The following is a 24,284-nucleotide window of genomic DNA, read 5'->3' as shown; positions in this document are numbered from 1 at the left end:
TCTTTTCATCTTTCATGACCAATTATTTATTTTATATTTTATTTTTATTTAAACCTTCTAAGATTCAATAATAAATAATTTAGATAATGTACTTTGATTCTTCATGATTTTATTACCTTTTTTTCATTTGTTTTCTTTCAATTTATTCCCCTCTAACTTTTAAATATTAAACCTTCTAAATTCAATAATAATAAATAATTTTTATAATTCACTTTTATTCTTCATGATTTTATTTCCATTTTACGTCATTTCTATTTATCTTTCAAATTTTTTTCCACATTTATATTTACCCAAACATGCTAATTTTGATGTTCTAAAGTTTTGAAACTTCAAATTTTGAGACTCTTTATTATTGTCTTTATTGTCATTATTAACTTTTCTATAAATAATAGAGTCACCTCCAATGCTAAAAGCCAAACCTGATGCCTAAGAGCCCAAGAGGAGTCACCTCGAAGAAGAGCTGCAGAGTAGGACCTGCCTTCAATGCTTAAGAATTGACAGACCAAGAACATGAGCTATCTCCAGATGATTTGGAGTCGCCTCTTATGCTTAAGAAATCCAATTCATCCCTCCTTTTGGGTTGCTAGCTTGGGCAACAATATACTATATATATTAATGGAAAAAAGATAATAACTGTTGTAATTGTTTATATAGTGTTACAACAACCCATTATAATACAAATCATGGCAGTTGTTTGACATTATCATTGTTCCTTTAACCAAGAAATTTTTATTTCCAAATTTAAATTTTTTCAAAATTTCCCAGCTAAAAAGTTTATTGGACCTCAGAAATATTTTTGTTAAGCAGATAGTGATGAAGATAATGTCGTTATAATGGTGATTATAGTAATTATCATTTTGATATTGAATAATTCTAAATCATGCAAGATGGCGAAAGTAACAGCTATCATAACTATTATAATGGTTAATAATGATTTTATGGAGATCATAATAAAAGAACGACCTTTGAATCTATGAATCATGTGCCATAGATTATTTTTATTAAATCTTAGGGTTCCTTAATCTACCATGACGTGTAGATCAATCAAGCAATTTGAGAAATTATGTAACCATGATCCTGTCATCTTTAAGAGGATCCTAAACTATTTTGTTAGATAAAATTTGAAGCACCATTTCTTTTTTAACTTTCCAATTTCATTACATGCTTACTCGTAGCACATTGTGTTGGGTTTGGGAGATAAGAATGATTTGAAACTTTAAATTTTATCATATCTCCAAATAAATTATTTTGCTCTTATCCTTCCTAAATCCTAATCAATCCATAATCATTGTTTTCTTAAGCCTATTGATTTACACCTTAGGTGCGTTTGGTTCTTGGAATTGAAATTGGAATGGCTATATTTTCGACCCGACCGTTTAGTTCAATTGAAATTAGAATCGAAACAAAACTCGAAATATTTTCAAGTAATTTTTTTAAAACTTAATTAAATAGAGGGATTTTCTTTTAAATTAATTTTTTCAAGCAAATATGATGGAATTGGATTTAAATACTAGGAGTGATACAATTTTATTTCTTTCTAAAACAGGATAAAAATAGAGCTTCCTATATATAGCTCGACCCAACCAAACACATCCATGTAATTCTTATCTCAAATCCAGCGTCATCCCCACTCTTTCTCTCTCCAGAGGCGTGGAATCGTGTCAATCTGAATCAGTCTCACCTCCAATGACACGTCCCCACGTGTCATCACTGATGTGGCAATCCCACCGAAAGCTCTCTCGTCTTTCTCCCTCTACATATACCCAAAACTCTCCCAGATCCATCGAGGAGGAAGAAACGAGAGAGAGCGAGCTGTGACCCTAATTCTCTCCAAGCTCGGTAAGTCATGGCAGGGTTCCAGAGCCAGTTGAAGGAGCGAGCCATAGGGCTGAAACACCTGGTGAAGAAGGGGGTGAAGGTGGTGGGCGAAGGGTGCAAGAAAACCTGGCACAGGGTCCTCAAGATCAGGGGCTGACACCAACCAAACCAACTTGATGAAGATGATGATGATGATGTCTTTCATGGACATCTCTTGTTATCATGTTTGCTTTATGCAGGTCGATCTCATGTCTTTGTTTTTTTGTTTTTGTTTTTTTTTTTTGTACTGGGTTTTTTGAGTTAGCTAGGGATGTGAGAATCTGATGGTTTCTGGTTGAAAACTCTGAGTTTTTGTGATTTTTATTTGGATTGGAAGAAAAAGATATGGGTCATGATGTAAATTAATCTCTTGATCTTATTTAATGTTCATCAAACTAGATCGCTTGGACTACTTCTCATGGAAGCATGTTCATCCAACTTAAAATGTAAGAATAAGGTTCCTACCAAGAATTTTAGGGTGAATATTAGAGCACATAAAGATACAAAATTTATTTATTCAATTTTATGTTGAATAGAATCTTGGCCTAAATTCTGGAAAGTCTCATTCCAATTTACTAGGATGGTAGATTCACTAGGCTAAATCTAAATGATTGATATTATGGAATTTTTCTCATTATTTTTTTTCTGTATTTTTTAAAACTTTTGCTTAAACTTATTATATAGCATGAAATATTAGTAATTATGTAATCAACCATCAAGTTTAGCTTGAGAAAGCCGAATTCTTTCAGGTTAAACTTTGATTCAAGCTTGATTGAAGCATGGACAAGGCTTCTTGAATCTTGAATCAAACTCAAATCAAGTTTGACTCAAGTTTGACACATGGTGTTTTGAATTGATATTGGCTCATTAAAAAGATTGTAGGTGGAAAGCCTATGTCATGGCAGTCAAACTCTCTTTCTTGGAACAGAGAGCTACAAAGATTAGATCACAGGAACAAGTCCGCCTTTCAGGTCCGTGCCTTTTGAGCTCTTCTTTTCATAGTGCTTTTTTTTTTTTAGGAGCTCCATTTCGAAAGCTGCAACCTGCTACTAAAAAGAAGCCAAAAGTAAAAGCTCTTTTGGCACACAAGAGCAGATACTATTTAGTAGAACTTTAAGCATACCTTGCGCTTCTCCTCTGGGCTCTGGGTCTAAGGTGATAGGGCTTGATGCCTGTCAGCTTTCTTTTCCAGGTTTTCTACCGATCTCACAGGTTCACTCCTTTAAGGATTGTTCCACAAGCTGTGATACTTTGATTGTCGTCTTTCGAATTATGTTTATTAAGCTGATTGACATAGGCTTGTCATTGACTTAGCTAGAAACTGAGCTCGATCCAAGTATGCCATCTAAGTTCTGCAAATAAGTGACTTTTTTTATAATCAAAATATAAAGTTCTCAATGAATGAAGAAAAGTACGAGTTACAGAACGTGGAATTAGATGGAGCTTCTTCTACAGATGGAAAAAAAAGAAGAAACGAAGAAAAAAAATCAATTGCTATAAATTAGTCCAAATACGAGCAGAGCATCCGAGTTTCTCTTATTTTGAAGGTGATAATTAGTTAAGCTGCAAAGCCACACTCAAATCTTGGCAGGCTTTCTCTACTGGGTGTGGAGGTTGTGGGAGGCAGCGAGGGAGCAAGAGATCTAGCCTGGATCCAGGACTTCTACTTTCCTAAATTTCCATCTCTATTCAAATTATATTTAAATTAATATAATAGTAATGAAAAATGCTTTGGATCCCCTACTGTGTGTCTATCAAAAATTATAGTATCTTAGTTTTGCAAGAAAAACTCTAAGAGGAGTAGTTGCTCTTGGAGAAGCTAATTCTAAGTGGCCATAAAAATTTGTTATTGAAGATTATTTTCTCTTATACGGGCTAACTGAAAATTCTAATAAATAAAATATCAAATTTATTTCTCACTTCAAAAAGAAACTATTTATTATTTATAACAACAATAATAATGATGTTTACAAAATATTAAGGAATTATAACATCAATAATTTGTCTTAAATAATATAAAAGTATCGGTGTTCTTTATCCAGAGCTGACTTGATCCATTAAATCTAATTGTAGAAATGAGAGCTAAATATTGATGAGGGATTATAGACTTCCAATCTTATGGAATTAATCCTAATTGTTAATTAGTATCAGAATGACAATTACGGTGTGTTCGATTCGTGACTGGAATTTGAATCAGAATCGGAATAGATTGGAACGAGAATTGGAATAGCCATGTCCCTAGAATTGGAATGAAATTTGAATATAAGAAAAGATTGAAGATTGGATTTTGGAATATCGGAGCATTTCTATTCCTTCCTGAAATTGGAATAAGAATAGAACCAATTATCTAGAGTAAGAGCCACTAATTTCTATTTCTATTTTGGAAACTCAAAGCCAACTCAAAGCCAGCTAAACATGCAGGCTAAATTAGAAAAAGGTGTAAGTCAAGAAAGCTCCACTAAAGACTTTTTCTTTCTTTTGTAAAGATTTTTAGGTGGAGACACATATTATAATTCTTCAATTGAAATCGATCTTGGTGCTCTGCTGAACGATGAAAGAAAGTCATTCATTTCTATTTTTATTTTAGAAACTCAAAACCAACCAAATATGCTAGAGTCAGTTAGAAAAAGGTGTAAGTTAAGAAAGCTCCACTGGAGGCTCTTTCTTTCTTTTGTAAGGATTTTTAAGTGGAAACACATATTATAATTCTTCAACTGAAACAGAGCTTGATGCTCTGCTGAGCGAGGAAAGAATAGGTTCTCACTGAAGAAGTTGGTGACTCCAAGGATCAAATTGGAATAGAACATCACCTGAATAAAACTGAAATAGAGCATGCTGATCTTGATAGTTTTTGCTCGATTGCAGAGTCCGACTGGGGAATTTTGTGCATGCAAACCACCTATGTATTAGAGTTGCACTTTATATCTCAAGTACTAATGATGATGTTTAAGCTGAAGTTTATACCATTGTCTTGTATATTCAATATTTTCTTATATAACATCTATAAGAAGTGTCAAAATTTTTCTTAACAGAGATCGCTCTTGTTGCCTCTCAAGAACCATCGACCTCTCTTGCACATGCAAAAAGTACTGCATTGATCCTATATGGACATTGATGGATTATATATGAGCTTTTTACCTCAAATATCTAGTTTCAATAATTCTTTTAGCTTCAGTTTCTACGCTTCTGTTAGCCTAATTTTAGGAATCACATAACAACCTGTATCAGTCCATAATATTTTTCTTTGTTAGCGTGATTCTGTATCGGTCAGTATTATTTTTCTTTGTTAGCATGATCTCGAACATAATTTTAGGAATCATGTAACAACTTCCATGGTGTACGTGCATCTACGTCACTCATCCATTTGGTGATCCCGGATGGGATTTCCTATGGTCTTTGGTGTTGGCTCTGGATGGAGAATAGCATGCCGAATAGTTTCTCCAAATAGAACTAGGCTGGTGGCAAGTTTTGATGGCTTTTTATGGAACTACTCTAGCTCACTTGATGAAGTTTTCCAGTTCGGTCTCCCATTGGATGAGAGACCATGGCAGTATTTAACAGACTACGGCAGTAACCATGCCGAGATCAATCTCACATGGTGACCTTTTTTCCTCCCCCCCCCCCCCCTCCTTTTTTTTTGGTTTATTGATGTATTGATGGAGCATGATTATACATATATCCCCATTAAAATTGGAAAATTTATTATAAAGCCAAGCAACCATCACATATGCACAAAAGCAACGACAAAAGAGATGCATTGAGGGGCCCAAAAGAATTTCATGTGCAAGGTCAATCAGGCTTGTCTTTTCTGTTTGAAGAAATTTTGTAATCTACTAAGAAATATATTGAGATTGTGAACTTGGCTTGTGAGGTCAAAAGATTATGTATTAACAAATAGTATGAATGTATGAAATCAGGTAATGCTTGTATTGCCCAAAAACAAGGCCATGGATGTTTCTAATGGTCTTTTGTTAGTAGAGGGTAGATGAATAGAAGGATACACCCAAAAAAGACATGAGCATCTCTATATGTTTTTGTGTGCCACTTGTTAAAAGGTGTGTATAAGTAAAGATAGTTTGTGCATATCAGTCAATATGTGTTTATTAATGTAGAAAGAATACTCTCCATGTATGTCAATGGAGATGGCATGTCTTTGAAAACTCATCGTCACCTTTGTGTCTTCTTCTCCCTCTACCCTAACCCCAACCATATACGCTCTTTTGTCGATATCATTATGTTGTTCATTGGATCTGAAATTCGTTCCACATCTAAAACAACCCTCGCCAATGCCCCCAATCTTATCTGCCGCTCTATCCACCTCCTCAGTTTTCCCCTTGTCAAGGCTGATCCTACCCACCAACCTTTTACGCAACCCCATCGTTGACTATACCTTATCTTCAAATCTAATCCTTCTCTTTTGCCATTATATAGAATGCTATCCTCGTTTATAAGCTCTACCTCAATTTTGCCGATGACATCGTCAATCTTTTTCTCAGTATTGTCCCTTTTATTAAAGGCTTCCAACACCTTATCAAGTTGATCTAATTTGTCAAAATATATGTTTTATATGCATTGTAGAGGACATATATTGTCAGATACGTGGAGGATAATTCCTTCTAGAAAATACTAAATAAGGATCAAACTACAAAATTAAACAATATACTTTTACCAATTTTTGAATAATTTTTATAAAATTTATACTAAATATGTATTTAAAATTATATTTTAAATATTTATTAGAATATTTTATTAAAATATATATTTATTTTTTATAAATATTTTTATTTAAAATAATATATTTATATTAAATATTTATTTTTAAATAAAGGCAGCCGCGTCTTATCCAAACTTGCAACCTTATAAGAGAATCTAGCTGGCATCTCAGTATAATAAAAGGCATCTCTCGAGCCTTTGCCTTCTCAACCAACCCCTCCCCATTCGTTTTTTTATTCCTTGGTCCGAATCACCCGAGAAAGTCTCCGTTTCCTCCCTCCCTCCCTCCAAAAATCTTCGAAATCGAATGGAGATGGGCATGGAGATGGCGTGCTCCGGTGTCGATCGCGCTCTTTCCCACTCACGGAAGGTGTTTCCGGCGACGAAGCGGCGAACTCGAAGGGCTCCCACGGTATGCGGTTGTCGTCCGACGTTGAACTTTCGAAATTAGGGTTTCGAACGGTTTCTTGTTGTAGGTTAAAAGCTTTTGCTCTGTAAAACGTGTTTTCTATGGTTTCTGGAAAGAATTAAGTGGTTCTTGGGGTCTGTGAGGGTTTGTTCCCCCCCCCCCCCCCCCCCCCCCCCCCAAAAAAAAAAAAAAAAAAAAACAAAGGAAAAAAGTTCTTTCTTTAATTTCCTAGGTTCAATTCAAGGGAATTCATGAGATTCGTGGCGGGTTTTGGTTCTTAGAGTCGTTTGTTTCCTCCCACGCCCCCTACCCCAAAACAAAGGAAAAAAAGTTCTTTCTTTAATTTCCTACGTGGTGGGTTCTGGTTCTTAAGAGTTGTTTGTGTGGTTTTCTTGGGTTCGAATGGAAGCAAATGTTCGAATACCTCTGTTTTGTTGTGATCTTGGGTCTTCAGTGCTAGAACCGGGGCAGAATTCTAAAGCAAGGGTTTCTTGAACTGCCTTCTTGAAGATTTGGTACTCTTAGTGCTGTTTTGGGTGCTGAAAAGAGGATTTGTAAGAGATCTGAGGAATTTTCAGGGTTCTTGAGTGATCTGTGAGGTTTCCTTTTTTTAAATGGCAGTAAATATTTGAATACCTTCGTGTTATTGGGTACTCGGCGCAGTTACTTTATAAAGCAAAGAAGAGTTGCAAATCTATGGTCTCTTGAACTTTCTACATAAGGTTTGTTGCTTTTAGGGTTTATCTGGTTCAGAAACGAAATTTCTTGGGTAAGTCGAAGAGATTGAAGTGCTTTAATCGTCTGAGATGGTGGGAAAAGAATTAGTACCTGGGAAGGCAGCCACACTGGATCTGAGGGAGGTGTCAGCTAGGAGAACTCTTCATGATGTCCGGCAGAAAGGGCATACATATGTGGAGCTGAGACAAGTTGGGAAGCGCAGCATATTCTTCTGCACCCTCTGCCTCACTGAATGCTACAATGAGAGGGTGCTGTCCGATCATCTCAAGGGAAGTCTCCATGCCCGTAGATATGCTGGTGCCAAAATTACTCTCTTTGCCCCCAACCCATGGCCTTTTAGCGATGGTGTTCTGTTCTTCACTAATCTTTATGCAGATGATCCATTCTTATCAGTTTTATTTTCTCAGAAGTCTCTAATTGCTGGTGAACATAGTTCTGGGGATAAAGATGAATTGAATTCAAGGTTTGCCGATAGCAGCACTGTGAATTTAAGTTCTGCAGATACTGGTTGTGATCTTAATAGGAATGCTGGTGATCCTAGTATTGGAGTCGATGTAGATGGCCAAAGAAGTTCTTCAAGAGGCAGTGGTTTGGACCTGGCTCGGAACGGTCTTGAAAAGACTTCAAACCACAACGAGACAGATAGTTGTCTGACAATTCCTGGGGTCTTGCTTAAGGAGGAGGTTTCAAATTTGAATGTACGGTTTTTAGGGATTGGTCACATTGCATGTAGAATCCTCGAAACCAATGAAGTTTGTGGTAAGGTAACCAGAATGTGGTGTGCTTGGTTGGGACAGGGGGAGGTTGACGGCAGCAACAAGTGGAAGTCGTCACCAAATTGTGAGTTTGCTATAGTTAATTTTTCTTACACATATGGCCTGGGCAGAAATTGGCCTTCAGATGATCAAGACCCTCCCGCGTCCCCTGGCTCTGTGCTTGAAATTGATGACACTGGGCGTCAGAGAAAGAAGAGAAAGAAATCATGCTTGAATCAGGAAAAAACTACTGAGGATCCGACAATTCATTGTGGGTCCTCTGTCCAAGATTGTCCAGGGATGGATGATTCTGCTGCAGATGCTCCAGAGAAGCTTCAAACAAGACTTATATCAAGCAAGACTGCTAGGCAAGAGTTGAGGAAGCAGAAGCGCTTGGCGTCTGAAAGAGCCTGTGATATTTGTCGGCAACCAATGCTTCCTGGAAAGGATGTGGCGACCTTGTTAAATTGCAAGACTGGTAAATTAGCTTGTAGCAGCAGAAACACTAACGGGGTGAGTGTTTCTAATGGGTTAAATTAGCTTGTAGCTGTTCTTATTGTATGCCAAATTGGGCTTTTTCTCTGATGAGGATTTCATTTAGAGTCTTCCCTTTTATTGTAGGCTTTTCATCTATTCCACATTTCCTGCCTCATACACTGGGTTCTTCTCTGTGAGATGGAAATATTGTCTAATCAGTCAAATAACTCAAAAGCCACTCGAGGACGCAAGGGGAAAGCAACTCAGAAAGACCGTTTCTCTTCTGTGTTTTGTCCAGACTGTCATGGAACTGGCATATGTATTAAAGGGGAGGAACTTGAAAAACCAGACCTTTCATTGTCTGAGGTTCTTATTTCTTCTATCACCTTGTTTATTATACTTCAAATTTCCCCAAATTAAATTCCTTTTCTTCTGTTTGATGCAATCCTAATTATATATATTTACACATTTTCACTTTCTTGACGGGGCATTCCATCATTTCAGATGTTCCACTATAAACTGAAAGCCCTTGAGGGGCACAAGGCATGGATGAAAAATCCTGAAATTCTGCAGACATGCTCTACCGGTCTTCATTTTCCTTCCGAGTCTGTAGATAATTCTCAGGTTTAATTATTAGATCTTTTGGATCTGTATTATTTTGAATACACCCTGTCAAAATTGTTAAAATGTTTCCATTTCCTCTTGGTGCAGGAAAAGGTGATGCCGCTAAAATTGCTGCATTTCTACAGAGCTGATGCACAGTAGTAGACAAAATTACGAAGCGCAAAGTGCTTAGACTGTCCGCTCATAGCTGCACATCAACTGGTGGATGACTTTGAATGGGTTTCTGCATATATTTGAGAATGTAGAAAGAGAGTAGTTGCTTATCATGATATATCTGCAGTCTCAATGATGTCGCAGTAACTGTAGCTGTGTTCATGTTGGTGTATCAGCATAGTTGTCAGTCATATACATAGCACTGTGTATATTCTAGATGTCTAGCTGTAGTAATTGTACCTGAATTGACTGAAGTAATGGCTTCATGTATCTTTCTCGCAGCTCATGTCTTCTTTTAGGTGATATCTTCTTTTAGGTGATTATAACTCAAGAAAAGATGTAAATACTTGGTTATCTAGCGGATTATCTCTCAAGTAGAAATACTTTCCCTTCCTCCTCTTTTTTATGCAATAACTTTTAAAGAAAAAATGGATAGGTAAAATACATTATCTCTTAAGTAGAGTTTCTAGTGAATCTCCCTCCCTCGCTCCCTTCCCCCCCACCCCGGCGTAATACTTAGATCTCAGAATGGTGGAAGTGGATTCATTGTTTGAAAATGATCTCCTTTGTGAATAAGAACATCTTCCCAGGAATAAATGGTATCAAGGTTCGGAAGATCGGAAAATCATTGCCTAAGTCCCTTCAAAGGATGAATGTGAAACTGCAAATTACCCAAGTCTTTCAGCTTTGGATCCTTGTACAGTTGTCTTTATACATTAATGGCAGCTAAGCATTCTACGATCTACTGAAGTCTCTGTCAACAGGGACTTATATAGTTCTGTACTGCACCAGTATTTATTAGTAATTTTAAATGATTTGAGATTCCATAGAATGACTCTTAAGTAATTTTTCTTTTCTCATTCCTGTCTCATTTCCCATATTTTCTTTTGCATAGTGTTACCATGACTTTTGGTAGAAATGCGAGTTTTGGAAGATCAAATAGTTTTGTTTTGGGTAGTTTCGATAACATTTCTGGTTGTACTCTAGTTTAAGCTATTTTTCAACATATACTATATATTTTAGGGAACTTATAAACATTTGCTATATTTTTTTATGGATGTATACACAACAGGATGGCAGAAGTGCATTCAACTCTAAGAATAATACAATCCAGCGTATACCGAAGTTGTCTTAGGCTCAAGCTTGTTTTCTAACCAGGTTCCTTTATTGGCAAGATGACAGTGTAGTAGATGTGGATATCAAGGTTCCCTGTTTGGAGTCTATTAACATCTGCATGAGGCTATGATGGGTAAGAAATTCTATAAACTTGTATGGACGCTACTGAAATTTAGAGCATTCTACTATGATCCATCCATTTTTTTCTGCAGTAGAACAATCGAGTCAGTGTTGCTTGATTTCTGTATTATTTATCAACATAGAAGATTGCATAAAGTAGACTGCTTAGTTCTTAGCTGGAAAAGTTTGAAGCATTATCTATAAACAACAATGAGGCATTATTCAATTTGTTGTTTTTATTTCACGTTACTGAATGAAGCTTTTGATAGTTGCTGGACAATTTCGATTCCTTGTCAAATTGAACAGTGTACATCCTCTCAAGATGCGTTTGTAGCCAGCTGAGTGGTGAAAATCAAATCATTAGTCCCCAAAATGACAATTGCAACATTCCTTTTTTTCTCATTATCAACACCATAGGACTCTATAGTTTACTAATGCACATATCATTTGTCTCCTTGCCTTTGGCAGTATGAACAGTAGATTGCACTCCAGGTTAAAAATTCGGGAGCGATTTTCCAATTGCAAATTTTTTTCTTGGAGATGAGCTAGCTATGGCTACTGTATGAAAAACATGAACTCTATATCATGGTAGACTTTTTGCCTGGAAAAGTGTGGAGAAAAGCTTGCAGTTTGACGAAAGAAGGTTTGGAGAAAAGTTAGCTCCTTACCTAGGTCTATATAAAGGAGAGTGGTCCTCATTTGCAACTCAACTCCTTCGGAGTTGAGAGAGCTCAAACTCTCCAAGAACATTATTATAGTCTTCTCATTTCGTAATAGAAGCTTTGCTCTGCCCACTCTTATGCTCGTCTTTTGCCAAAGGGTTTGCATAGAAGGAAAAATGATTATTTGGCTATGCCAAGGCAGTCCGGTGGAGGCAAAATCCATAATTCCATGATACAGTGTGCTGTCTTCCTCCTCGGACAACCTCCTTGCTGTCTTCCGGAATGGCAAAATCCATAAACTCATATTGTGAGATGATATAGTGAGCTGATTATAATGGCTTGCTTTTGATGTTCCGGAATCTAATCAGCTGATTATAATGGCTTGCTTTTGATGTTCCGGAATCTAATCCGAGGGCAAGTCAGTGATGGTGCTTTTATGGACTAGAAGTTGGACAGAAGCCATCTACGTCTAGTACCCATTCCTGGATGTCTTGCCTGTCAGGTAAGTTTCTCTTGGCCTGTTTGGATGCCTGAATACGTTGTCCATTGGCCTGTTTGGATGCCTGTCAGGTAAGTTTCTCTATGCAATCCAAACTAGCCAAAGCCTGTTTGGATGCCTAGACCAATTATCTGAGGTCGGGCGCTTTGAGGTCGGAACTGCCAAGAGCATAACTGAATTGCGTAGAGAGAGAGGCTACCATAGTAGCTTATCCTAGTTTACTTTAACCGGAAAATTCTTCCACTTGCTGAGAAATATTTCCCACCATATCATTTATAAGGGATATCCTGCTGTGACTATGATTATGAGAAAGCAATTTCTCAAATCAGCAAGAAAGAGAAAGGACAAAGAACTGCAAATCTATTAAAGAGAGTGGATGAGAAGCATGTTTGCTCTAATTTTGAGAACAATAGGCCCTCGGGTAATTAATTGCCTAGATCATCTCACAATATGAGTGATGATGATGATAATGATGATAGTTTGAGCAAAAATGCATATGATGCCGGAGAGAGTCATAATTCAGTAGTGCCATGCAGGATATGGACCAAGATGCATGACTTGGAGGCTACAAGAATACAAGTGCATACACGAGATGGGTGTCTTGAGATGGTTCGGGACATAAGGCTACTACTACAAATGACTTTACATGCGGAGTAGGATATCGGATCCTATTCCACACAGCTAGAGTATGACCTATATTGATATCTTTCATCTGAAGCATTGTATTCAAATGGCTACATACAATGGCTACTACCCTCTACTGCCTCAGCTAGATCATGGGTTGGATTTTATTACCTTGATCTTCCCTTAGTTAGTATGCCCACCCTAATATTAGACATTGGAACAGTGTCAGCGTGGCTATCTAAGAGGTTCAGTTTATAACATGCATGGGTGGGCAGATTATTCAGGTTGGAGTTAGATCTCAAGCTCAGACTGCCACCTAGATCTCGCTATCTACAAGCAATATAGGCATGCCATGAGAAATTAAAAGTTGGTACGTGTATATTCAATTATATATACTCGTACACTCAATTATATTATAATTGCATTCGTTGATCATCATATCATGCTAGAGACTATTATGATATGAGAAAGCATCAAATTAGCATCACAGCCGTAATTCAAACGGGCACATTTATTAAAATAATCCCTAAAGATTAAAAAAATAAAAAATGAAAAAGTAAAAAAAAAGAAAATGGTGTATCGATATAGAACAGGTATGCTATATCAAACAATACTTAATCGGTACCGTATGTACCAGCCACTTGGCACTCGATACTTGAACAACGGACCTTACTAAGGCATCAGATGGAATAGGATGCATGGAAGCAATTAGCAGAACCACCCTGACTGCCACATTCCATCCTTGGATGGCAGCATGGCAGCCAAAAGAATGCACTATATGGGATGGCTGAGAAGGAAGCTTAGGAGGCTTCAACAATAACTCAGACACAAATAGATGATCATAGATTCACTCATTATCTTTGTAGTTTTAGCTGTTGCTGTAGTATTTTGGAGCATGTTGTTCGAACCTATCAAGTCTCGATCACGAAACAAGCCCGAAGATTCCTACTTGCCTGTCCATAGGCCTATCCATGCTCACTAGCCTACACTATCGAGTTGCTTCCGTGCGTTGGGCGAGTGAGTAGTAACCTACTGGTTGGCCAACAGCTCACTCATCGACTAAAGGGTGAATACAAGCTGAAAGGCAATTGGCAAGCTATTTACCATTTCACTCAAAATCAGTGCACTCGAGCATGGTTCAGGCCGAGCATAATAGGGGATGGACATGAGCTTTCAAATGGCAGGCTGTTGTAGTTTGCTGGTTTGAATCATTGCAACTAAACTGTTCGATTATTCTGGATGGTTCTAATTGAGCTTCATTCGACAGGCCCTAAGTTTGTTCTAGTGCAGCACAATCATCATTGGAGGCTGCAAAAGCTGTAATGAAGCCCATTTATGTATTGAATTTTGGTGATGACAACTTCAGCTATGCCATCTATACAAGTACAATATAAATGTCTCGGTCTAGATGGTCAAGTTCAGGCATGCTCCACAACCCAATAGATTTTCGGATTATTTATAAATACATGCCTCTTTGTTCAATTCTCTCCCGCTTGGGTGAAATAAGATAATGTCCGTAGTTGATGGGAATTGCAACTATTAATAACTCTCTTGATGATTTCTATAACATATGACCCAACGCTAATTTGTTAAAAGCAATTAGACCTTTTGGCTATACTTTTATGATTGTCGGAAAACTGTTATTAGGAACGATAGAGAAGCCATAGCTTGCCATCTAGTAGTTGGCACCTTCCTTTTTCCAGTTTGTCTCCATAATCAGATCTATTGATCGCCAAAGGTAATCTCTTTCTTTTCCCTCTCCCTCAATTTTTCTTTCACCTTATTGTCTCTCTTAATCTTTGTCTTCATCATTTCGGATTTTTTTATTTAACTTACAGATCAAAAATAAAACCTTAGAATTGTCATCAAATTTGAGGTATCATATTTTTTGGGATATCATCAGATCTTGTTAGCTATTGAATTTTGGTGCAGACAGCTTAAGCTATGCCATCTATATAAATACAACACAAATTTCTCGGCCTCGACCGTCAACTCCAGACATATGCATGCTCCACATACCAAAAGATTTTCAGATTATTTATAAATACATCCCTCTTTGTTTAGTTCTCTCCCTCAATGGAGAAATAAGATAATTGCATATAAATAATTAATACCTACCTTGATTTCTACAACGTATGATCCAATAGTAATTATATTAAAAGCACTTATACCTTTTGGATGCACTTTCTAAATCTTTATAAACTTATTATAAAGAACAATAGAGAAGCTATGTTTGCCACCTAGCAGCCGGCAACTTTCCCCTTTCCTGTTCATCTCCATAACCAGATCTCCTGATCGCCAGAGGTAATATATTTCTCTCTCCTCTCTTTCGGTTTTTCTTTCACCTTATTGTCTCTTTTCATCTTTTATTTTCGTCCTTACAATTTTCTTATTTAATGTATAGATCAAAAATCAAACCCTAGAATCATGATCAGATCTGAGATATCATATCTTTTGCGTGTTCATCAAAATTTTTAAAAAGGATACGTTTATGCTAGATCCAGTTGTAATCTATAAAAGAACTTTATTTAAACAAAATATATTTGCTAGCTATCTTCTTGCAGTGATTTAGGTCACATAAAGTTTTTGATTTATGTTTATTAATGATAGATATCTTGGTATTGTATGTTGCGAGAAATTCCCATTTTAACTAGTTTGGAATGTGAATGATCATAATATGCTCCAAAAATGATTGTTTGATATTATTATGTCTAACATTTAGCCTACCAAAAAAATAGAATGTTTAATATTTGATCTGATCTAGGTATAACCATATGAATTGTATTTTTTTTAGATTTACAAATAATGATTATTTTGAATTCCAAGATTTTTTTTACCTTAAACTATGAACTTTTGTATTTAAATTTTTGTTATCTAAATTTATTTTTCTTTGCCCTTTCTCAATATAGCTCTTATTTGTGCATGGATGATTGATCTTTATATAACCTAATATTTTTTAGTTTCTATTTTCTAAAATTATTTTTCTCTGCCCTTTCTCAATCTAGCTTCAATTTGTGGATGATTGATATCTATATAATCTAAGTTATCATTTTTGTAATTTGTGTTGGAGATTGAATCCATAAGGCTATTTGATCTACTAGGCAATATATGCTCAAATGTAATAAACCCAGATGCTAGTTTTCTAGTATTTTTTGAGAAGATTTATTGCTCTAAAATTTCTTCAGTATCATATATCTAGAAATCAAGAAACCAATAACAATTGAAAAATGCCATAGTCTTAATCTTATACGGGTCCACATTGAATTTAAAAAATGGCATGATTTAGTGTATAACATATGTATCTTCTATGTATAGAAGTGAAAAGTTAATATATAAATTAATTTTCCAAGTGTCATGGTTTTATAACTTTGTTGTTTTGCCCCCTCAACCAAAATCCTAGTTTTGCCACGACGAAATATCACGTAGATTTGATCCAACTTAGAAATTAATTAGAATAGACTAGTCCTAGCTCATTTCAAATACATTTTTGTTCGATCATGTTAGGATTTAAAGGCCTCTTATTCTAAGAGAAATTGGTTTGCTAACAAGATTTATGTAATTTTGATGATTCAAAATTTCTTTTTAAACTAGGTAAGGTTTGTTTTGTTGGCAAAAAAAATGGACCTACTAATATGAACATAAGTATTTGTTAGTAGGTGGGTTGAGTTTATGTCAATAAAATCTTTTTTCAACCATAAGGTGAACTAAATCCTATCTTGATGAAACCTATTGCCAATCCCAATATGTTTAAGCTTGCAGCTACATCATATTTCAAATGTGAAAATGCAAATAAAGGACAAATTCAATTAGAGCCCAATATTCAAACCTATTTACAAGCGAACAACCAAATCTAATTTATTTCAACATGCAAGGACAAGGATATGAAGTAAATGCACCTATATATCTCGACTTAAGTAATATTACTAAAAGAGGCTTGAACACAAAAACACCCTTAAACATCCATGAAGTCGATCCTTAACTAAAAAAATTATAAAGCCACCCTATGGACTCGTTTAACAAGCCACATATGGCTTTTTTTTTTTTGATGTGTAAGTGGGCAATGCCCATAATATTATTCACAAAGTCAAACCATACAAGTAAGAGTTAGATGAACATAACACATAGGTATCAACAAAATAGTAAAGAAAAATGTATACAAAATAAGCCTACTGAGCAAGGATGAAAGCTACCGACATGTCAAACAAAAACAATATGAAACAAGTATCAAACCCACCCAAAAAGTACCGAAGCTTCCTACGGCCAGAGATACCAAAGTCAAACTCATGGGTACCACGTAACCTATATATGTGTTAGACCAATACACTATGAGTTCAAGACACTGAACCCAAACAATTTGGTGGTTATGGGCGGACAGACAATAGGTTGAATAAGATACATAGGAGGGCTAGTAAACTAACCCAGGATGCACCAGTTATCATTCAGTCTAGTTGTACAGATAGCAAAAACTAGGATGTCCACTATCAGAGATGGACAAGCATGATTAACAACTCATTGGATCAGGATGCACGAGTGGCTGGCTTCAAGTTGGCAATAACAGCCTTGTAGACATCAGGGGACCCAATAATAGTCGTTGGATATTGACCTTCATCCATAATAGGGTCTAGTGGCCACTCTCCTAGTCCCTACTTGACTTTAGCCTTCCATTCATGTGACCGAGAAACTGTTGTAGGACCCAAGTTGATGGCCATGTCAATAGGCGGTACATCCACTTCTGGTACTGAAGTAGCAATGCCAAAGATGGAGGTCATGGATGAGACACCACTTTCCAAATTCCTCTTATGAGGTAGTTCCATAGAGGTGACTGACGGGTCAAACTCGATACCCCATTATTGGGATTTCGAAGTTCAATTTGAATTATGTCATTTCGTTTACAATACCTACCCTGCTTTCCGATTAGTCTGGAAATCAATGATCTGTTAGCAATCGCCAATAATCCCAAGGCACGTGACCTAGGGAGTCTGTCCCAAGAACATCCAATGCAAGCAAGGCACTGCACGAACCAAAACCAAGATTGTCCACATCAGTAGGTTATCTGGATAAGCATGATCAATGTCTCATGAATCCTAGAATTTATGAGCCTTGCTTTGGAAATCAATGCTTAGGTGCACTACTCGATGGGCCGGTAGTCCATGTTGGACTGTTGCATAGCACTGCCTTGAGGCACCTTGAAAATGGTTGGAGACTACCTTCAATGGCTTGTCCAAGATGGAAAATCGTCCGATTGGCGATGCATTGGACCACGTCGAAGTTGCTTTGGCTCAACTATCCAAAATATGGTGAGCCACCAGCTACGATTTGAAGATGACTTTAACTGGTTGGCTAGGATTATCGATACCCCAAAAGAAGTCACCACTCAAGCAGTTGTTATAGTGGAACCAACAGTGTTGGTCCATTATTTTTGGAATGATGGTTGTCCTCGATTGGCCCTCTAGGAAGGCCATTTGCTAAGGTTGTAGTCGATATTGCCCCACACCAGCCTTAAATGAGCCCACCTAAATATTAAGCACCATTGGGCTAGCTAGATCTAGCCGTACTACCACCCGGACATAGTTTACAAGAGTCATGGCCTTAATTGATAGAGATTCAATATAAAAATCAACTTGAAGAGGAGTACCACTGATGCTCAACAGCCTTATCCTAATAGTCCAATGGCAAAGATTGCAAATGGATTCGCACAAAGGCTATCTTGATAATATCGACGATTGGTGTGAAGTTGGGACAACAGGCTTCTAGTGCAAGCACATGGTCAATGATCACCCACAGCTCTATCACCCGTATAGAATGCAGGAATAAACTAAACCCCCTAATCTTAGCCAAAGCAAGCAATAGCTAGAAGTTATAGTCTAGATTCCTCTTCGTCTTTACTCATGACAATACCTCTAGTGGTGGCCAACGCCCAAGAAACTTATCAACAAGGTAGAGTTTTCATGGTTGTTGCAGTCGTTGAAGCTCCTCACAATCAAAGGTCTTGTTAAACCATTTTTATAATCTTTCAATGTTGGCCGATGCAAGTTGTGTCTCCCACTACCACCTCGGTTCCTCTTGTACATCATCTACCCACAACCTCCTAAACACACTCTAGCCACCACATGGTCGATCCAAGTTCAGCGTAGATGATGAGTCCTACTCTACTTATATGCTGGGTTTACTAAAGTCTACACTATTAGTAGGATCCTCACCACCACAAGCCCCTCATACTCTTGGTCCATCACTTATCCCAACTCCTTTAGAGAATTTTCTTCCAATATATTAGGCCCTCCCTCTCTCTCTTCCTATGCTTTGCCTTCATGGCTTTAGCCCACTTATAGCTGTTTAGTGGGACATGCGAGACTAGTCACATAAAAGCTGAGTTTTTAATTTGGGAGATTACAAATTAAGATATTAAATTTCTAAAATATATAGGCTTGGCCTAACCATACATTAAACTCGACGAGCTTTTTTTTACCTAGGATAGGATTGGAATTTTAATAATATTAGCAAGTTCAAGTAATAATATAAATAACGATAACAAATGGCAAACAAGATAATCATGATGAGTCACCTTGCCACAAATATTTTTACATGTAGAATCAAAAAATATAGTTTAGAGAAGTATTAATCTTTCGACTCCTTTGAATTAACACAAACGTGCCTTCAAGATCCTATTAAATTAATATTATAGATTTGTTAGAGTCAAAGCTCCACTAGAAAAAAGATGAATTTCAATTAAATATCTCTTCATGCCCAAAATACTTTTGGGCATTCCAATTACATATCTAGATTCATTTTTCACTTATCCAATTAGATAACTTTCTTCTCCATCACCCAGTTGTTAGTTAATGTTAGGCTATTTTTGGATAATGAATGTAAGGCATCAAATTCATTGAATACAGATAGATGTTCATCAAATTGTATACTGACTCGTACTCAAACACTAGATTTTGATACTAAGTTGATGTTAGGATTTATCACTTACGTAGCATGCATCAGATATACGATATGCTAATTTATGGATGTTAGATGGTTCAATAACTACCATGTGAGTATCTAGTAACTGAATAGCTATTCAACTAGTATTCATATAATAAGCTTTAATACTTGTTGTTTTGATCCCTCATCTTGGCTCAATTAACATGATTTTTCAAATATGTTGAAAAGGTCACTTGATGTTGAATTACTAAAAGAGTTTGACACAATAACTCTTTTCATAAAAGATCTATTGATAAATCTCTTTGGTTGCTATTCAAGATGCAGTTTCAAGTGACTAATGCTGCAAAATTTCAACTCCTTGGATATATGTAATCTATAATATCAATTAGATTTTGTGTTATTTGATTAAATTGTAAAGATAATGTAGAAGTCTAGAAGCCCTTATGAGGGCAGATATAAAATTTAAAGCATAAGCTATTTGGTTCTACACTATTTTCAAGCCATCGCATGACAAGACATATAATAAGGCTACATAGAATTAACCTATTTCTTGTAAGTTATCCTATGTAACCATCTATTTTGCACATCAAAGTTGTAGAATTGTAGTGCACATTTTGTTTAGACATTTCTTAAAATACATGTTTAGATATTTCTTAAAATACCTATTAATAAAAGTGTTTGATTTCATGTAGGAAAAAAGTTAAGAAAGTTATCATTTATCAATTATATTAGTTTAACCAAAAAAAGGGGAAAAAGTGGGTGATGAGTACATTTTCTCTTTTATTTAACATTTGCTATTGTTGATCATGTTGTTATTATTATTATGCTACCAAAATAATAATTTCATTAAGTTTATAAGACATCTATGCTAGATTTGGTTAGGCAGCCGACCTTCCAATACAAGATCCTTATTTTGACCTTAATGTAGTCTTCAAACTTAGTTTAACACGACAATGAATTTTTCCTTAATTTACCTAATATGTAAACTTGGTTAAGCAAGTTATATATTGGTCTACACATTGCCCAAACTCACTTATGCTTTTTTCTTTTTATTTTTTCCAAAGGTTAATGCGAGAAGAATCACCAACTAGAGTTCTCTGTGTCAAACACTTAGAAAACACACAAATATCTATTAGGATGTGGATATAAAATTTCTATCCATATTAGTAATGGGTGTTGAAGGACTAAAGAGAATAGAAATATGAGAACTAGGTGGTGGAATTTGTGAGGAGAGAAAACAAATATCTTTTAAGGATAGAATATTGAAGGAAGCAAAATAAAGTCTAAATCAAAAATCAATACCATATGGAAAGAAATGGCTAATAAATTTAAAAAGTGTGATAGAGATATTAGAAGAATCAAAGAGGAAAAGACCATATGGTAAAGAAATTTCATGATAAAATGAGAAAATTCGGTTAGTGGTTAAGGTCAAAGAGTATTATTGAAAACTTCCTAAATGTAGGAATAGAAAAGTAAATAAAAGCTATAAGGTGACTAAAAAGGAAGATAAGAAGGTGGTACAATGAGCTAGATTTAAAGCATATAAAGAGTTATATCACAAGTTGAAAACTAAAGATACAGAGAATATACCTATAAGATTGCAAGACTAGAAAAAGAAAACTAGAAATTTGACTCATGTTAAACGTATCAAAGATAAAAATCAAAATATTTTTAGTTAAAGAAGATGAGATCAAAGAAAGATGAAGGAGGTATTTTGATAAGCTATTCAATGGAGGTCATATAAAAGATTTGGGATGCCCTTCTAGTTCAATTGAGGATAGAGTTGTTAATTCTACATGTATCTAAGATAAAGGAGGCTATGAAAAGATGAAAAAAGAAAAACAGTTGGACCTAATGGAATCCCTCTTGAGGTTTGAAAGTGTTTAAGTGACATAGGATAACTTTATGGATTGTTTAATAAGATTCCAAAGACTAAAATGAAACCTAATGAATGAAGGAAGAGCACTATAGCATCAATTTATAATAATAAATGTGATAATCAAAATTATTGTAACTATCATAGTATTAAACTCATGAGTCATACTATAAAATTTTGGAAGAGGGTAATCAAATACAAATTTAGACGTAATAAAAAAAATGTCAAAGAACTATTTGATTTTATACCAAAAAGGTCGAGTATGAACGCTTTTTCTTCTTTAAAGGTTAATGAAGAAATGTATAGAAAAGAGAAATATCTTCATATGTTTTTTATTGATTTAGAGAAAGCATGTGATAGAGTTATTAAAAAAGTTTTATACTAAGATGTTATAAAAAAGGAGTTATATATTTATTTGATCAAGGATATGAACAGTGGAGCAGTATTTAGGGTGAAAATTATTGGTAGTAATAATAGTGAGTTTTAATCAAAATAGGTTCCTACCAAGGATTTGCTCTAAGTCTTTACTTTTTTACGCTAGTTATAGATAAACTTATTATACATATTTAGGATGATATTTCTTGGTGCATGCTATTTGCAAATGATATAGTCTTAGTACATGAAATTAAGGTTCGAGTTATTTGTAAGTTAGAATGATGAAGGACTATATTAGGATGTAAGAGTTTTAGGTTAAGTAAGAGTAAGATGGAATATATACAATATAGTTTTAATAAAATTAGAAATAGAGATGAAAGTGGAGTAAAAATTAAGAATCTTGACGTTCCAAGAGTGATCATTTTCAATATTAGGATTGATTTCATAAGGAAAGATTGAAGAGGATGTTATCCATTGGATTAAAGTAGTTAGACAAATTGGAGAAGTATAACTGAGATATTATATGATCGTAGGATATCTGCCAAGTTGAAGAAAAAAAATTATAAGATAGCTGCATGACTAGCTTTGCTTTATAGTATATAATTATCGGATAGTAGAAAGCTACATCCACACAAGACTAGTATGGCCAAAATGAAAACATTGAGATGGATGTATAATAATAATAATAAAATATAGAATAAGAAATAAAATCGTTCGTGGAAAGGATAGATATAGCACTAGTTGAGGACAAAATGAGAGAAGGATCACTTAAATAGTTTAGGCATATATAACATATGCCGAGAGATACACCAGGACGAAGAAATATTTGATTAATATAGAAGAAAAGATGAATAGAGGTGTACCAAAAATCATATGGGATAAAAAAAATGAAAAATTTGATATCTTTACATCTTTAAGAAAGTGTAGCCATAAACAAGCCGAAAGATGGAAAAGAATTTATATAGTCGACCCTAACTAGTTTGGAATTAAGGCTTTATTGACTTGATGGGTGTAATGGTTGGGCAATAGCATGATTGGTGCTTGTTCAAACCATTGTGTGCAAGTTTGGAAGATGATTGGTATAATTCTGAATATAAGTATTTACATGCAAAGGAGTACATTCAGTTATTGTTCATCTCAACTTCTTTCTATCTCATAATAATGCTAATATATTTTAGTACTTAATGTTGAGGAAGAGGAATATTATAACCCCATAAATTATGATAATCAATTTGCAAAGTTTCACGTATCAAAATATAACTTCGCTGCTTTATGTAAATTTTCTTTTCTCATACAAGATCTTTATAAAATTCTATCTTTGAAAAATTATTTATATTTACATGAGTATTTAAATTACGAGAATTCCACCAAATCATTTTTCTAAAGTCTAATATTACTACTATATCACTTCAATGCATCTCATAGGAAAAACCATTTATAGTTGGTTTTTAAAGATACCTTATTTTGCAGTTCCTTCGAGGGAAACAAGCAAGTTTTTGCGCTAATTTCTAATTATAGAATTGAAATAATGCCTCCTTTTCTTTTTCCAAAATGCTATTGCAAGACTATTAGAAAAATTGAAAATAACAAAATTATATTGTATAGACAAACCTACAGTGGATAACCAGAAATTAAGAACTTGTTTGGTTCGCGGGAAAAGAAGGAGAAAAAGTGTGGTGAACGGAAAAGTAAAGAGATTCCTCTTGTTTGGTTAGAGTTTGCAAAGAAGAGAGACGGAAAAGTTATATTTCCGTGGGAATATGATTTCTACGTTTTATGGAAAAGTCTTTCTCATAAGAAACATGGGAAAGTTACTTTTCCGTGAGCTGAGAATCGAAATATTTTTATTTTTTTTCAAAAAGGCTCTTCAGCATCAAATCAAAAATTTTTATTTAATCCAAAGCATTAAAGACCTAATTTTTTATTAAGGGTATAATAGGAATTACACTTAATTTTGCTAGGAAAATAGATAATCAACCAAAAATAAGCACTCTAGTTACTTTTTCATGATCAACCAAATATAACAAAAGTACTTTTCTAGGCATACTCTTTTCAGAAATTTGCTTTCCAGAAATCATATTTTCCGCAAACCAAACGAGCTCTAAAAGAAACCGCCAAATTCGGTCGGTTACCAGAAGAAAAGTGGAAGTAGTGGGAGGGCTGAACGCCCTCGCGCTCTCTTCCTTCCTCCTCTCTCCAGTTTGAGGACTTTGAACATAATTCTGATGACTTAATATGGTTGAATGGATATTGAATTACAAGCTCCTAAACATTTTAGCTTATACATTTCTCTGCACAATCATACAAATCACTATAATAAATGAACAAGCAAATGGTTTTTGGTGGTCTTAACATG

At 35.3% G+C, this 24,284-nt stretch overlaps 1 protein-coding gene across 1 annotated transcript; it reads left to right on the top strand.

Moving 5' to 3' along the window:
- Nucleotides 1-6,733: 6,733 nt before the first annotated feature.
- LOC103719200 (acyl-UDP-N-acetylglucosamine O-acyltransferase) lies at nt 6,734-10,007 on the top strand. The gene is made up of 4 exons (XM_008808325.5): nt 6,734-8,985; nt 9,094-9,315; nt 9,454-9,573; nt 9,661-10,007. The coding sequence occupies exons 1-4, from the start codon at nt 7,786-7,788 to the stop codon at nt 9,712-9,714; spliced, it is 1,596 nt and encodes a 531-aa protein (XP_008806547.3). The 5' UTR covers nt 6,734-7,785; the 3' UTR covers nt 9,715-10,007.
- The last annotated feature ends 14,277 nt before the right edge of the window (nt 10,008-24,284 follow it).

This window comes from Phoenix dactylifera, chromosome 3 (genome assembly GCF_051530095.1).
Source record: "Phoenix dactylifera cultivar Ajwa chromosome 3, Ajwa_hap1_PhDact_Kaust_v1.1, whole genome shotgun sequence".
Lineage (NCBI taxonomy): Eukaryota > Viridiplantae > Streptophyta > Magnoliopsida > Arecales > Arecaceae > Phoenix > Phoenix dactylifera.
This window is presented reverse-complemented; position numbering and strand designations above follow the sequence as displayed.

Excerpts from the sequence above, each read along its gene's own strand:
- LOC103719200 (XM_008808325.5), top strand. The coding sequence starts at position 7,786 with ATGGTGGGAAAAGAATTAGTACCTGGGAAGGCAGCCACACTGGATCTG. Across the intron at positions 9,316-9,453 it reads CAGACCTTTCATTGTCTGAG|ATGTTCCACTATAAACTGAA; the intron begins GTTCTTATTTCT and ends CCATCATTTCAG. Across the intron at positions 9,574-9,660 it reads AGTCTGTAGATAATTCTCAG|GAAAAGGTGATGCCGCTAAA; the intron begins GTTTAATTATTA and ends CTCTTGGTGCAG.